This window comes from Myotis nattereri, assembly GCF_964212035.1.
Source record: "Myotis nattereri genome assembly, chromosome: 3".
Classification (NCBI taxonomy): Eukaryota; Metazoa; Chordata; class Mammalia; order Chiroptera; family Vespertilionidae; genus Myotis; species Myotis nattereri.
Genome location: NC_138077.1, coordinates 67,466,893 through 67,482,677, shown reverse-complemented (window position 1 = coordinate 67,482,677; position 15,785 = coordinate 67,466,893). Strand labels below are relative to the sequence as shown.

At 37.9% G+C, this 15,785-nt stretch overlaps 1 protein-coding gene across 1 annotated transcript in view; it reads right to left on the bottom strand.

Moving 5' to 3' along the window:
• Nucleotides 1-1,075: 1,075 nt before the first annotated feature.
• The window catches only part of SLC9C1 (solute carrier family 9 member C1), a gene marked incomplete at its 3' end in the record, with an annotated part of 86,923 nt that continues 72,213 nt past the window's right edge, over nucleotides 1,076-15,785 (bottom strand). Inside the window, exons 23-27 of the mRNA XM_081085990.1 lie at nucleotides 11,860-11,991; nucleotides 11,538-11,723; nucleotides 9,610-9,736; nucleotides 4,167-4,219; nucleotides 1,076-1,138 (exon numbers count right to left, since the gene is read on the bottom strand). Of these exons, the coding sequence (XP_080942116.1) occupies nucleotides 1,076-1,138; nucleotides 4,167-4,219; nucleotides 9,610-9,736; nucleotides 11,538-11,723; nucleotides 11,860-11,991 (561 nt within the window). The remainder of the gene's footprint in view (nucleotides 1,139-4,166; nucleotides 4,220-9,609; nucleotides 9,737-11,537; nucleotides 11,724-11,859; nucleotides 11,992-15,785) is intronic.

Here is a 15,785-nt window from a genome sequence, read left to right as displayed (position 1 = left end):
GAAAACAGCATCACTCTATTTTCATTGATTTCAAATAAAATGATGTTAGCATTGAATGAAAATTGTTAATTAAAAAAGCAAATGTTAATATGCTATTGTTATTTAATTTTGCATTTCTAATTTTCTCCATATTTTGGGTATTGTCTCTTCCCTGATTGGCTGTCATAACTTTGCCTACCAGAATCATAGTGTTTTCCTTATCATTTTTTTTACAGTTTTTCCATGTAAAAGATATTGACCATATTACAAATAACTCTTGCAAATACCTTTTCATAGTGCATTGCTAGTCTTTAAATCTATTTTTAAGTATGGTCTTTGTCATAGAAAGTGGCATTCAAGAGTTAACCTTTTTTTAAAATGAAGATAAAACTATTTATCTGAAGGTTATTTTTTAACCCAGTGATATGTTCTTTGTAACATAAGTCATAGAAAGCACTCATATATGCAAATATTTCCCCAACAGATGCCACATTTGAACAATCAGCAGCCAGACTGGTCTATTCATTGTTCCCCCGAAGTCCTGTGTCCTCTATTCTGAACATCCTTTTCCTTTCTCCACAAAGACTTTGCTCATACTCAATAGGCAGCTATTTCTTTTTTGAATTCCTATAACTTCAGTTGGCACTATCTATAGTGTATCTTGTATTGTTTTGTAATTGTCTTCTAATATGTTTTGTCTCCTCAAAGTCATAATTATTGCCTGTTTATATCTTCCACAGTACATGACAGCTTGGAAAATGAGCTGCTGAATTGGTAGCAGCCAATGTGAGATTTAGTAGAATATAGAGAGGAAACTGTGAGTCTATAAAGTTTTCAGAAATCTAGATTAAGAAATCTTATTTAAGAGTTAATTTTCCAAATGGGGATTTAGAAATTGTGTCATTAGAAGAAGCAACTGGCTAGTGGAATGGATATATTGCAAATAATGACTAGTGGAAAGTGGTATACAATTCACACTACCACACAAAGCACAAAGGAACTTCTAGCTTCAATCGGTATCTGTCTCCAGGAACAGGGGTGCTCCTGATCATGCCGAGGAAACTGGCAGCTTACCAGATTTTCATCCAGGCTTATTCTACGTGTTCTTAATGGTTTCCTCCTCCTTGGATTCATCAGGTATTTCTGTAGGCTGCTGAGTCTAGAAATTAAGACAGGAGATAACAGTCACATTAAGAGTCAGATCTATAAAGCAGTGCTGGTTGATGTTGTGACAGGCCTTTTTATTATGTAAAGGTAAAGACACAATGGGGGGGGGGGTAGGGTAAGGGTTTAAGGAAGTGGTTCTCAACCTTCCTAATACCGCGACCCTTTAATACAGTTCCTCATGTTGTGGTGACCCCCAATTTCATTGTTACAAATTGAACATAATTAAAGCATAGTGATTAATCACAAAAACAATATGTAATTATATATGTGTTTTCCGATGGTCTTAGGTGACCCCTGTGAAAGGGCCATTTGACCCCCAAAGGGGTCGCAACCCACAGGTTGAGAACCGCTGGTTTAAGGGGAAGTGGGAAGGGAGCTGTCCCAGAAACATAGCCAGGATCCAACATCAGGGAGAAAAAGCATCCTATAAAATAAAGGCTAATATGCAGATTGTCCCCTCCAAAGTTTGACTATTTGCTATGACATGTGCTGCCACCAGGGGGTGGCGCAGAATGAAGGAAGTCTCTGGCCAGCAGCCAGCAGCTGGGGAAGGAAAGTCCTAATTGGCCCTGATTGTGGGCCAGGCCTAGGGACCCTACCCATGCACGAATTTCATGCACCAGGCCTTTAGTCTACTAAATCACCCAATTTGATGATTTCTATATGTCTCACTAACTGATGCTTCTAATATTTAATGGACTGTCTCTCTCTTTCACACTACTTCCTCTGTATCAATAACCATTGTGCAATCAATTTTTTTAATTATGAAAAAGCAGCACAATAGGGGCATATGTACAGGAAGATCATTAGCATCCCTGATTCTCTCTTCCATTCCACAAAATATGCTGTTAAGCTAATCCTACAAACCTGGCAACTGGCCAGAACTAAGGAGAAAGAAGGCCTAATCAGTGGGCTCTAGAAGCCATAATATTTTATTTTAATTCTCCTCCTCCTCACTTTAAAAAAAAATGTAATTTCCCTTTGTTATATTCTTGTCTTCAGCAGCAACTGTGTTGGAAAAATTAGAGGAGGTTACTGTACCCATATTTTTAAGAAACATAATATGAGGAGAACAAAAGAAGTTTGAAGAAGTAGTTTACAAAGTTAAGAAGGGATTTACAGAGAATAGTGGAAATGTTTGGATTGTTTGCTATGCATCAGACACTTTCCATTTACTCTCCACAGCAGCACTATGAGATAGGTATTGCTATTATCTTATTCTTATAGATGGGGAAAGTGATGCTTAGGCAGGTTAAGAAATTTGTCCAAGGTCACATGTCTAATAAGTGATGGAACCAGGAGACAAACTCAGGAATTTCATGCCAGTATCCACATTCTTAGTCCCTAGGCTACTGGGTTAGGAGATCCAGGTAATAAGCAACATCCAGGAGGAGTTTTGAGGAAAAGCTTCCCCAGGAAGACTACAAAATACTTCAGGAGTGAACCTCCTTCTATTTTGCAGGATGGGAACTTGGTATTAAAGAAGAGCATTGGACTCTTGAAGGCCAGGGAACTTGGATACATTTGAATCAAAGACACCTTCACTGTCCCCATAGAACTATTAGGATAGTATAACCACCTTTCATTCAACACACACTTGTGAGGATGTTGGAAGCCATCCACCTTGGCTGCTTGAGGCAGTCCCTGCAGGGATGTTTCAAGGGACCTGGCATATATGGCATATTGTTCTTAATATGTTTGCTCCCCTCTTAACAGCTATGTGTTTTAAACAGGACCACCTCCCTGAGAAAGGTTGTTTCCCCAGAGGGGTGGTTGGTCGCTTTGATCTTTGCTTGGAGTGACCTCCTTCAGTTACTTCCTCGTAGCTTAGTGGAACAATAGAGTAAGTAACCTTTGAATGGAGATGGGATGCCCCCTGGCCTTTTGTATAGAATGGATAGGATTGGGACCAAATAGTATAAATACAGATGCTAGATGACAATAAAAAAAGAAGAACCTGGCTATAATGATCACCTAAACACTGACTTCGTGTCCCTCATTCTTTGCCGACTCCGTCCACACCTTGGGGAACCCCTGGACCCGCTGGGGCTGGACCGCAGCATGAGGAGAGATTGGGGCGAGGGGGAGATGAGCATGCATTTTCAGAATTTTATGCCTAGTACTAATCAAGCAAGTGGACTTCATTGATGTACAATGTATTTTTAAACAACCAAATACATAATTTTTTGGCTTGTGTATTTGTAGCAAACACTCCTCAGACTCTGGGTATTATAATTTGCATCTCCTGGAGTAATACAACTAGCTTGACAGAGACTGGAATTGAAAGTAAGCTACCTAAGATCCAGCCTACTTGTAGGAGGTTACTGTACCCATATTTTTAAGAAACATAATATGAGGAGAACAAATAGATATTGTGAGGGACTTCCACTCTACTTCTTTTTGCCCCAATTTCATTTCCGGGGCCTATAGTGTTTATTAAGTTGGGATCTTTGTACAAAGTAGTGGAGAGTTTTGAAAATCCCAAGATCTCCAAGTAACCTATTCAATTTCATCATGGACCTTGAAATTAACCAGTCTTTGTCAGCCTTTCTGAATAACTTAGGTTAACCTAGTTATAGTACAGCATTTATTATTGAGCTTCTGCTTTGTGACAGGCACTGTGAAAACAGGGGCAAGCTGCCTTCAGGTTGGAAGATCCCCAGTGCACAGCTGAGGGGAATTTAAGCCTTCAGTCAGAGTTTCAGCGCAAGGTGGAGGAGTGGGAGGGCCATGCACACTACAACTGCTGCCATTCGGTAGTGCCTGGTTGCTTATGTGATTCAAGAGGAATATATTGGCATCTCCTGAACTTTGTTTTTCATTTCTGTAGTATTTACTTCAAAATAGAAATACAATTTCCATTGTACCTTGTGCTAAGAGGAAGTGCTCATCTCAAAGTCTACAAAACTATTAGCAGGTGAAATCATTCAGAATAAAAGAAACACATTGGTAGTTTCAATAAATGCAAAATTCTTTTTTATCCAAAATACAACTTTAAAAAAATAATACTTTAAATTTACCTTGGTAGGTTTTTCAAACTGAAGGTCTTCTTCATATAGTGTGACTGAAGCTGCTTCAAAAAAAAACACAACACTATGTTAGTTCAAGCACTGAAACAAAGGATTGTTGAATCTCTTACAGTGAGGGCCTGTGATCTGAAATTGGTGGTAATTCCAATTGGTGGGAAGAAGAGTCACTTTTTAAAAATAGGATTAGCAGTGTTTTATTATAAAGATTATGTAACAAGTATGCAGAAAGTTTAGAAAATAGAGAAACAGAATCATCTATTGTCCCACCATCATCAAACACACACACACACACACACACACACACACACACACACACACACACACATATATATATATATATATATATATATATATATATATATATATATGAAAGTATTACATATGTCCCCCAGGTATTCACCACACTATTGTCTGTGACCATGGGTTTTGCATGTATGCATACAAGTCCTTTGGTTGATCTCTTCCCAATCACCCGCACCTTCCCTTTGAAATTCAACAGTCTGTTCTATGTATTGAAAACACCAGGTCCATTGGTAAGCAGCAGGATACATAAGAAAGTAAATAAGTTACATTCCATGCTTTCTTGTGGTTTATATTCTAATGGAGTAGACAGACTATCAAATGTACAAATAAAAAATACAATATGAAAAAATAGTACTGCATGCAATAATGGGCTATAGGAGCACATGGGAGAATGCAATTTTGTGAATTTGAGATGTTATCAGTGATGGCTCCATGAAGAAGCTGAAATTTAAAGGCTAAGAAGAGATTAGCTTCAGGGAATGGGGAGATGTGAGGAGGGGTCCAAACAGAAGTATGCTAAGGTATAGGAATGAGAGACTACCAGCTCTCATTACCATGTTTATGTGGCTCAGTTTTAGAATGAGAAGGGGAGATGCCTGATAAATGGGCAGATGGTGAAGGTTCTAATATCACGTCCTGCTTATACTTAATCTAAAACCCTTCAAATGATAACAGTATTGTGTGTCCATATGGATTCGGTTTTATAACTGTAACATAAAAAAATAAAATGTATTTAAAATAAGCAACATAATATTACATACATCATTGCTATTTTTACTTGGCATATGTCATTGGCCTTTTTCAAATTACAATGTGGGAAATCAATTGTTGATTGATATGATAATTTAATCAATCGTATTTATCATTAGACATTTGATTACTTCTAATATTTGTTTTTATAAATAATGCTCAAATTACCATTTTTTACTGGTTTTGCTTTATTTTTTCAGAGTAAATGTCTAGGAATTACATTATTATTAATTTAGCTTTTTATTGAAGTATAATGACATAAATAGAAATTATATTACTTAAACAAAAGATGTAAATGCATTTCATAGCTTTGGGAATCTTGTGATAAGTTTATCAATTTAACTGATGTCAAGAAAGTAACAATATATATTAGATTCACTACATTTTTTTTGGTCAATAGGCTTTATAATTATTTTTTTAAATCTCACTAATTAAATAAATGAAACAAATTCTATTTCTTTAAATATTAGCAGTTTTAAAAACACTCAAAACATTTAAACACATGAAGGCTAAATAAAATGTTATTAAACAATGAATGGATTACCAATGATATCAAGAAAGAAATAAAAAAAAAACTTTCTGGAAACAAATGAAAATGAACACACAACAATCTAAAATCTATGGGTTACAGCAAAAGCTGTCCTGAGAGAGAAGTTCTGCATAACAGGCCTACCTCAAAAAACAAGAAAAACTTTTCATAAGTTATCTAACCCTACAACTTAAAGAATTAGAAAGAGAACAACAAGAAAAGCCTTGAGTAAGTAGAAGGAAGGGAATAATAAAGATTAGAGGAGCAATAAATGACATGGAGGCTAAAAAACAAACAAACAAACAAAAAACAGTACAAAAAATCAATGAAACCAGGAGCTGGTTCTTTGAAAAGATAAACAAGATCGATGAACCATTAGCCAGACTCATCAAGAAACAGAGAGAACACAAATAAATAAAATCAGAAACAAAAGTAGTGAAGTAACAGCTGACCCTACAGAAATACAAAGGATTGTAAGAAAAGACTTTAAACAACTACATGCCAACAAGCTGGACAACCTGGGTGAAATGGACAAATTCCTAAAAAAATATAATCTTCCAAAACTGATTCAGGAGGAATCAGAAAACCTGAGTAGGCCAATAGCAATGATGAAATTGAAGCAGTAATAATAATAAAATAAATTCTCAGCAAACAAAAGCCCTGGTCCAGATGGTTTCAGAGGGCAGTTTCACCAAACCTTCAAAGAAGAGCTAACACCTATCCTCCTCAAACTATTCAAAAAAATCCAAGAGGAAAGAATACTTCCAAGCTCTATTTATGAGGTTAGCATTAGCATAATTCCAAAACCAGATAAAGACACTACAAAGAAAGAGAATTACAGGCCAATATTCCTGAAGAATATAGATGCTAAAATCCTCAATAAAATGTTAGCAAATCAGATCCAGCAATTTATTAAAAAGATCATACATCATGACTAAGTGGGATTTATTCTAGGGATGCAAGGCTGGTACAATATTTGCAAATTAATAAATGTATTACGTCACCTAAACAAATTGGAAGACAAAAATCCCATGATCATATCAATTGACACAAAAAACATTTGATAAAATCCAACACACTTTTTTGATAAAAACTCTCAATAAAGTGGGAATAGAGGATTCATATCTCAAAATAATCTGATAAACCTACAGCAAACATCATACTCAATGGGCAAAAAACTAAAACCATTTCCCCTAAGAACAGGAACCAGATAGGGATTTAACTTTCACCACTATTATTCAACATAGTAATGGAAGCTCTAGCTTCAGTGATCAGACAAGAAGTAAAAATAAAAGGCATCGAAATTGGATAGAAGGAAGTTAAACTCTCATTATTTGCAGATGACATGATATTGTACATAGAAAACCAGAAAGACTCCATCAACAAAACTACTAGATTTAATAAATGAATTTGACAACGTTGCAGGATACAAAATTAACACCCAGAAATCGATAGCATTTTTATACCATCTACCATTGCAACAACAAAAAAAATTAACATACTTAGGAGTAAACTTAACTAAAGAGGTAACAGACTTACACTCTGAAAACTACAGGATGTTGAAAAAAAGAGAGGGAGAAAGATATAAACAAGTGTAAGAATATAGAGTGTTCGTGGCTTGGTAAAATTAAAAATGTCCACTTTGCCCAAAGCAACTACAGATTCAATGCAATCCTTGTTAAAATATAAATGGCATATTTCACAGATATAGAACAAATACTCCAAAAATTTATACGGAATTAAAAATGACCTCGAATAACTGCAGCAATCTTGAAAAAGAAGAACACAGTAGGAGGAATCACAATACCAGATATCAAGTTATACTATAAAGCCACTCTAATCAAAGCAGCCTGGCACTAGCACAAGAACAGTCATATAGATCAATGGAACAAAATAAACAGCCCAGAAACCAACCCAAGCCATTACATTCAAATAATCTTTGTCAAAGGAGACAAAAACATACAATAGTGTCAAGACAGCCTTTTCAATAAATAGCGTTGGAAAATTGAATAGGTACATGCAGAAAAACAAAAATAGACCACTAACTTAGAGCATACACAAGAATAAACTCAAAATGGATAAGGCTTAAATGTAAGTCATGAAACCATAAATATCCTAGAAGAAACCATAGGCAGCAAAATGTCAGACATCTCTCCTAGCAGTACCTTTGCGGATATATCTCCTAGGGTACAGGAAACTAAGGAGGCATAAAGAAATAGGACGGCATCAAAATGAAAAAGCTTCTGCACAGCAAAAGAAACCGTCAACCAAACAAAAAGGGAGATGACTGTAGGGGGGAACATATTTGGCAATGATACATCTGATAAAGATTTAGTATCCCAAACATATAAGGAACTGATACAACTTAACAAAAGAAAAACAAACAATCCAATTAAAAAATGAGCAAAGACCCAAATAGGCACTTCTCCAACGTGGACACACAGAAGGTCAAGAGATATATGAACAAATGCTCAAAGTCGCTGATCATCGGAGAGATGCAAATTAAAACGACAGTGAGGTATCACTTCACACCTGTCAGGTTGGCTCCCGTCAACAAATCAACAAATGACAAGTGCTGGCGAGGATGTGGAGAAAAGGGAATCCTAGTACATTACTGGTGGGAATGCAGGTTGGTGCAGTCATTATGGAAAACAGTATGGAGTTTCCTCAAAAAATTAAATACGGAACTGCCATTTGACCCAGTGATCCCACTTCTATGAATATATCCTAAGAGATCCGAAACACCAATCAGAAAGAAGGTCTGCATCCCTATGTTCACAGCAGCACAATTTACAATAACTAATATCTGGAAACCGCCCAAGTGCCCATCAGTAAATGAGTGGATAAAAAAGCTGTGGTACTTTTACACCATGAAATATTATGCAGTAGCAAAAAAATATTTTGAGACAGCATGGAGGGACCTGGAGAGTATTATGCTAAACAAAATAAGCCAGTCAGAGAAAGACAAGTATCACATAATCTCACTCATATGTAGAATCTAATGAACAAAATAAACGGATGAACAAAATAGATCCAGAGACATAGAAGCATGGAACAGACTGTGGAATCTCAGAGGAAAGACAGAGGTGGGTTGGTAGGAGGGAAGAGATTAAGCAAATAACTTGTATGCATATATATGACCCATAGACATAGATAATAGGGTGGTGAAGGCCTGGGGCAGGTTGTGTAGGCAGGTTACAAAAGATCAATGGCGGGGGGGGGGGGGGGGGGAGGGGGACGCATGTAATACTTTCAACAATAAAGTTTTAAATATATATATATATATATATATATATATATATATATATATTAGCAGTGTTAAATATTTTTCACATTTTATTTTCAATGTAAATTTCCTCTGAGTTATCTTTTACTGATCTACCTAAAACTTATTTTCACAGTTTTAATCAATGGCATAATAGCAGATATTAAATAATAATTTAATGTTTATCATGAGAAATTTGTATGAAGTTTATTAAATAGGTACCCATTCAGTTCCAGTGATTTATATCTCTGTTGCTCAGACAGTATAACACTATTATTAGTATTATTATTATATAATATATTCTAATTTTTGGGAAGAGCTACAAGTTTCCTCACTGATAATTTTTTCATATTATATTTATAATTGTACATGTTTAATTCTTATAGATGAAATATAGAATAATTTATACCTATAACATAGACATTTTTAGTGCCACAAATATTTTAATGTATCCATTAAAAATGTAATATGGCAGTTCAAAGGATTCCTCAGTACTCTAGACAGGATGAATACAATTTCCAAATATGTATATAGCTATTTTATAAATGGAAAGTAAGTTCTCAATTGCTCAAGGAAACCTAACTCACATTCTCGTGCTCCTGAAACAGATGATTTAAGTGAAGGTTCAAACTTTTTAGTGTTCCATCTGAATTTTTTCGTATCAATCGAAGTCTGAACAATCATCACCTTTGTGAAATTTTCAGTGCCTTGTATCTGAAAGTTGACAGACTATAAGTTAATTTCTGAATAAATATCATACCATTAAATGTTCCTCTTGTAAGCTCCTATCCCAAGCCCTCTCTAAATATCTGTGCCTGAAAATTGAAAACATCATTAGATATTAGAAGATATCTTAAAATCTCTGGACATGCTGATTTTATGAAAGTCAGTATTCCATATACTTTCACTGATTTTTAAATATTTTGCTCATTTCTCTTAAAGTAAGAAAAATGATCAAGAGTTAATTATCAATGGTCCCTTAAAATATCACCCAAAGAGTTTTTTGGGAGGATTGTTTTTTATTTTTCACATGGCAGAAACCAAGTTTAAAATACCATGGCATTTCAGGCATGTAATTCAGCATAGAGAATATAGTCAATAATATTGTAATAACTATGTGCCAGTGGGTACTTGAATTATCAGGGTGGAGGGGATCACTTCATAAATTACATAATTGTCTAAACACTATGCTATACACCTGAAACTAATAGTGAATGTCAACAGTAATTAAAAAATTACGGAAGTTCCAGAAATCCAACTGTGTGTTGTGGCTGTTTTCAGTGTGCTCTGAATAACATCGGTCCCCAGATCCACAGTGAGCAGGGCTTTATCCCTAGGGGAGTAGACAGAGTTGGGCAGGCTTTGGGCTGCCATGAGATTCTCCTGTTAGGCCTTCTACATTCCCAGCTAGCACCCACACCAATGTTCTGTTATTATGTGTTCAAGACTAGAGGTTGAGAGCACCATAGTGAAGAATAACATTTAGCTTCCTGTCAGTGGACATCACATTGGTGTTGGTGGGGCTCTACTTAGAAAATTTTCTTGTAACCATTTCTCACCTCAGGATTTCTCTTAGCCCCACCTCGTGTTTCTTTTGGGTTCCAGATTTAGCCTGTAAGTACTTTTTATCAAAGCTGTAAATGTTTTATTTAGTGTATTTTATGTTTCTTTCCACTTGGCTGAAAGCTTTTTTGAGGGAAAGTTGCAAGTTTCATTTGTCTTCATCACTTTAGCATCTAGCACTATTTCTGAACACACAATGGAGTATACACATGATGTGTTGTGGAATTGTACATCTGAACCTGTATAATTTTGTTAACCAGTGTCACTCCAAAAATTCAATAAAATGAATAAAAATTTAAAAATTTAAATATATACCTAATTTAATTGGCTCTAGGCTCCCTTTCCATTTACTTTCTGTAGCTGTATTTTATATGTCCACTGATTTCTCCTGACACATGCCCACTTATTCTACCCCAACATACATACACGCACATATGATGCGTGTGTGTGTGCACACAGTCTTCTTTCTTTCCTTCTTCACATGGCATAGCTTCTCGTTTTTATTGGAAGAAAACTTGGCAGCTTGAAAATGAGATGTTATTCACTTTTACATCCATTGCAGTGTAGCTGGGGAAGTACCACTGGTACTCAGTTCAGCATGGGCCCAGAAGAACGTTTTTAGGGTAGTATTGATACAGCCCAGAGAGTGTGGTCCTTTTGCAATGTCTAAATGAGCTTAATAGGCCTTCTTTTGCTATTTACCATTGAAAAATTTAACTGTGGCCAAAATGTACAGCTTTGCCTGCTTCATTGACATTGAGCAGGCATTGCTTGGTGTTTGGGCCACTCAGTGCCAAAGCAATCAATGAACTTGGGATAGGTGTGTGTGTTTATGAAATGAGATGGGAAAGGAAGAGAATAGGAAAGGGGAAAGGTGACAATTTTTCTAACATTAATACATTGTTGGACATATAGCATACAAACCTTGAAACATGAATCAATATTTCTTTACCTGATGGCATGTTAAAGGAATTAAGGAAGGTGCTTTATAAGCTTTTCGTAAATGACAATCTTCTACAGCTCCATGTATAAGGATGACATAAATAACATGTTCATCATAGATGTCACATTTGGTGCTCTTTGGTATATCTTTTACATAAACATTACAGAGCTTTAATTGCATCTTGTAGGTCCAATCCTGGAGGGAAAAATTTTTTTGTAGTCCACTTTTTGTTTATAAAGTTTAATATAAATTCCTTAATAGTTAATTTCTAACAGTACTTGAATGCAATTTCACTCAGAGAAAAGGATATATTTACATAAACACCTCTTACCTCATAGGATAAATGTTCCCTGATTTTTTGGGCAGTAATAGAAAGTCCAAGTTTTAGCCACATTTTATATTCAATGTCAGGAGACAAGTATTCAAAAGCATCATACAAGTGACTTTTGGGAATAAAACATGTCTGGAAAAAGTGAGATATAAATTTAATATTTTATTCTGTTCACTTATAGTTTAAGGAAATGAGCTTTACTCATTTATCTATAATATTAAACCTAAAAAAGCTAATCTAATAAAGGAGAAACATGCAAATTGACCACACCTCTGCTATGCTCCAAGCCATGCACACCAGCCAATCAGAGCTACTATATGAAAATTAACCCAGCCACGGAGCTGGAGCAAGCAGGAAGCTTGGTTGCCCCAGCAATGGAGGAAACCAAGCTTCCCGCCTGCCCTGGCCGGCTGTGGCCTCCACTCAAGGCAACAAAGTTTCAATTATAGAAGACAAATAAATCCCAGATACTTGCTTCCAGCCAGCCTCCACTGGGAGCTTGGGTGGCTGGGGGTTGTGGCCAGCCTGCAAACAGCCATCAGCCCCTCACCCAGGCTGGCCAGGCACCCCAGGGGGGACCCCCACCCTGAAGGGGCTGTGGCCAGCCTACAAACAGCCATTCAGCCCCTCACCTAGGCTGGCCAGGCATCCCAGGGTGAAAATTTTTGTGCACCGGGCCTCTAGGTAAATTATATAAGATTCATGTTACTGCCTGGAAACCTAATAAAATGTTTGTATTAGTAAATATTCGTGTGATCTTGTTATGCTCTAAGTAGTAAAAGACTACATGATCCAATGAAAGGTTCTTTATTAGTTTTACAGATTCTGAAAAAATAAAGAAAACAAGGTGTCCAGAATCATTTAACTTTTTAAACTAAAGATGTAAATATTTCCATAAATACATTATTTGAGGGGAACAGCATTTTATGCAACAATAAAATGCTGATGCTAATAACAAAATAAAACTATTCTTAAAAAAAAGACTATTCTTGCCGAAACCGGTTTGGCTCAGTGGACAGAGCGTCGGTTTGCGAACTGAAAGGTCCCAAGTTCGATTCCGGTCAAGGGCATGTTCCTGGGTTGCGGGCACATCCCCAGGAGGAGATGTGCAGGAGGCAGCTGATCGATGTTTCTCTCTCATCGATGTTTCTAGCTATCTATCTCTCTCCCTTCCTCTCTGTAAAAAATCAATAAAATATATATATATATATATATATATATATATATATATATATATATATAAGACTATTCTTATTCCATTAGGAATAAGATATTATGAATGTACAAGACATTGTGTATATTGGTTTTTATTTCTCTTATGTATCTGTAAGTGAGATTATTGGTTTTTATTTCTCTTATGTATCTATAAGTGAGATTGCTGGATAAGATGAAGTGAGATTTCTAACTTCATAAGAAACTGCCAAACTATTTTCATAAGGAGTTGTAACATTTTACACTCTTTTCAGCCATGTCTGCGAATTTCAGTGTCTTCGTATCCTCGCCAGTACTTGGTATTCAGTCTTTTAAAAATTTTTAATCATTATAGTTGGTATAACCTCATCATACTTTTAATTTGAATTTCTCTGAGAGCTAATGATATTGAGCATCTTCTTCATGTGTTTATTGGCCACTTGTACATTCCTTTGTGAAGTGTCTGTTCAAATCCTTTGTCCAATTTTTAATTTGGTAACTTGTCTTATTTCTGAGTTATAAGAATTCTTTAAAGGTTCCTTTGTCCTTTGTCAAGGCCTTTTTTAGATAAAGGTGTTGTGAAAAGCAGCCACTCCCCCTCAGTCCATTGCCCTTTTCATATTTTTTATGGTGTCTTTTTAAAGAGCAGAAGATTTTTAATTTTAGTGACATCAAGTTTATCAATATTTCCTTATGTGGTTGGTGCTGTTTGTGTCCTGGCTAAGAAATTGTTGCCTATTTCAAGATCTCCTGTGTTTTCTTCTGGATTGTTTTATGGTTTTAGTTTTTATTTGTAGGCCCATGGTCATTCCCAATTAATTTCTGTGCATAGTCTACCATTGCTTCCACAGAGACATCTAGTTTGTCAGGATCATTTGTTGAAAATGTTGAAAATCAATTGACTATGCGTATGTGGACTTATTTCTTAATTCTCTCTTCTGTTTCATTCATCTATATTGCCTTAACCTTAGGCCAATACCATACCATCAATCAATACCATCTTGGTTATTATATATTTACAATGTCACCTTATATGATTCTTTATCAAATTTGTTTTATCTATTCTAGGTCCTTTGAATTTTCATATGCATTTTACAAGTAGCTTGTACATTTCTATAAGATTTCACTGAGCTTGCATTAAATCTATAAATCAATTTTGGAAGAATGAATATCTATATCCTAATATATATAAAGAGCAAGGTGCCCATCACAACTGAACGGGCGACCAGTCACCATGAAGTGCACGGAGCACCTCTCGGTCCTCCCCTCCCCTGGCCCCGGAGCAGCTCACTATGAGGGGGGTTTGATGTTGGGGTGGGACTGGGGACTGTTGAGCGGTGGTGGCGGGCTGCTTCGCGGGGTGGCTGTGAGTTTAGCTGAGCAGTCACCCAGGCAACAGTGAGTTTCGTAAAGCAGTCCGGGGCGGGGGAGTTTTGCGGAGCAGTCACAGGGTAGGGGGAGGGGGAGTTTCACAGAGCGTCCAGTGGCGAGCTTCGTGGGGTGGCAGCAAGCTCTGTGGAGCAGTCGAGGGACAGGGGGAGCCTTGGGGAGAGTCCTGGGCGGGGAGCTTCACATAGTGTTGCAGGGCAGCAGAGGCCATGCGACAGAGGCCATGCTAGGCCTAGGGACCCTAACCACATACTGGGCCTCTAGTCTATATATATAAAGAGCCAAGCGCCATCACATCTGAAACAACAGAGTGGATGACCAAACAGGCTGAGTGGGGTGACAAGGCCAGAATGGGAGTTAGTGAGGGACAACCAAGCGACTGAGCAGCAGGCTGTGTGGGGCTACCAGGCTAGCAGGGGGGGCAGTGAGGGGCAATTGGGCCAGCAGAGGGGGCCAGTGAGAGGCAACCAGGGTGGTGGGGGGGCAGTTGGGGGCAACCAGGCTGGCAGGGGAGCAGTTAGGGGCAACCACGCTGGCAGAGGGAGGGATGTTGGGGGCCACCAGGCCAGTAGGGGGGTAGTAAGGGGTGACCATGCTGGTGGGGGATGCAGTTAGGAGTGATCAGGTCAGCAAGCAGAGGTGATTAGGGGTGATCAGGCTGGCAGGCAGGTGAGCAGTTGGAAGCCAGTGGTCCTGGATTGTGAGAGGGATGTCTGACTGCCGGTTTAGGCCCGATCCTGTCCAGTCAGACATCCCCTGAGGGATCCCGGATTGGAGAGGGTGCAGGTTGGGCTAGGGGACCTGCCCCCCGGGCACAAATTTCATGCACTGGGCCTCTGGTGTATATATAAAAGCCTAAGCAACCAAACAACTGAATGACCACATGACTAGTCGCTAGGACGCGCACTGACTACTAGGGGGCAGAGGCTAAACACAGGAGCTACCCTCTGGTGGTCAGTGTGCTCCCACAATGGGAACCTCTTCTGCCTTCACAGCAGCGCTAACGAGCAGCAGCAGTGGCAGGTGCAGTGGGGCCAGAATGAGCAGGAGCAGTGAAGCACCTAGCCCGGGCTCGGGCTACTTCCTGGCCACCTGCCACTTTTCACACTACTCCATCCCTCAGGAGATGTCAGACTGTTGGTTTTGGTACACAGGATTGGGCCGAAACCGGCAGTCCAACATCCCCTGAGGGGTCCCAGATTGTGAGACAGCACAGGCCACGCTGAAGGACCCCACCGGTACAGGAATCCGTGCACCGGGCCTCTAGTCTTAAATGAAATTATGGCTTTCAATCTATGAAGATGCTCTACCTCTTTATTTACTTAGAGCTTCTATAAATTCTCAAG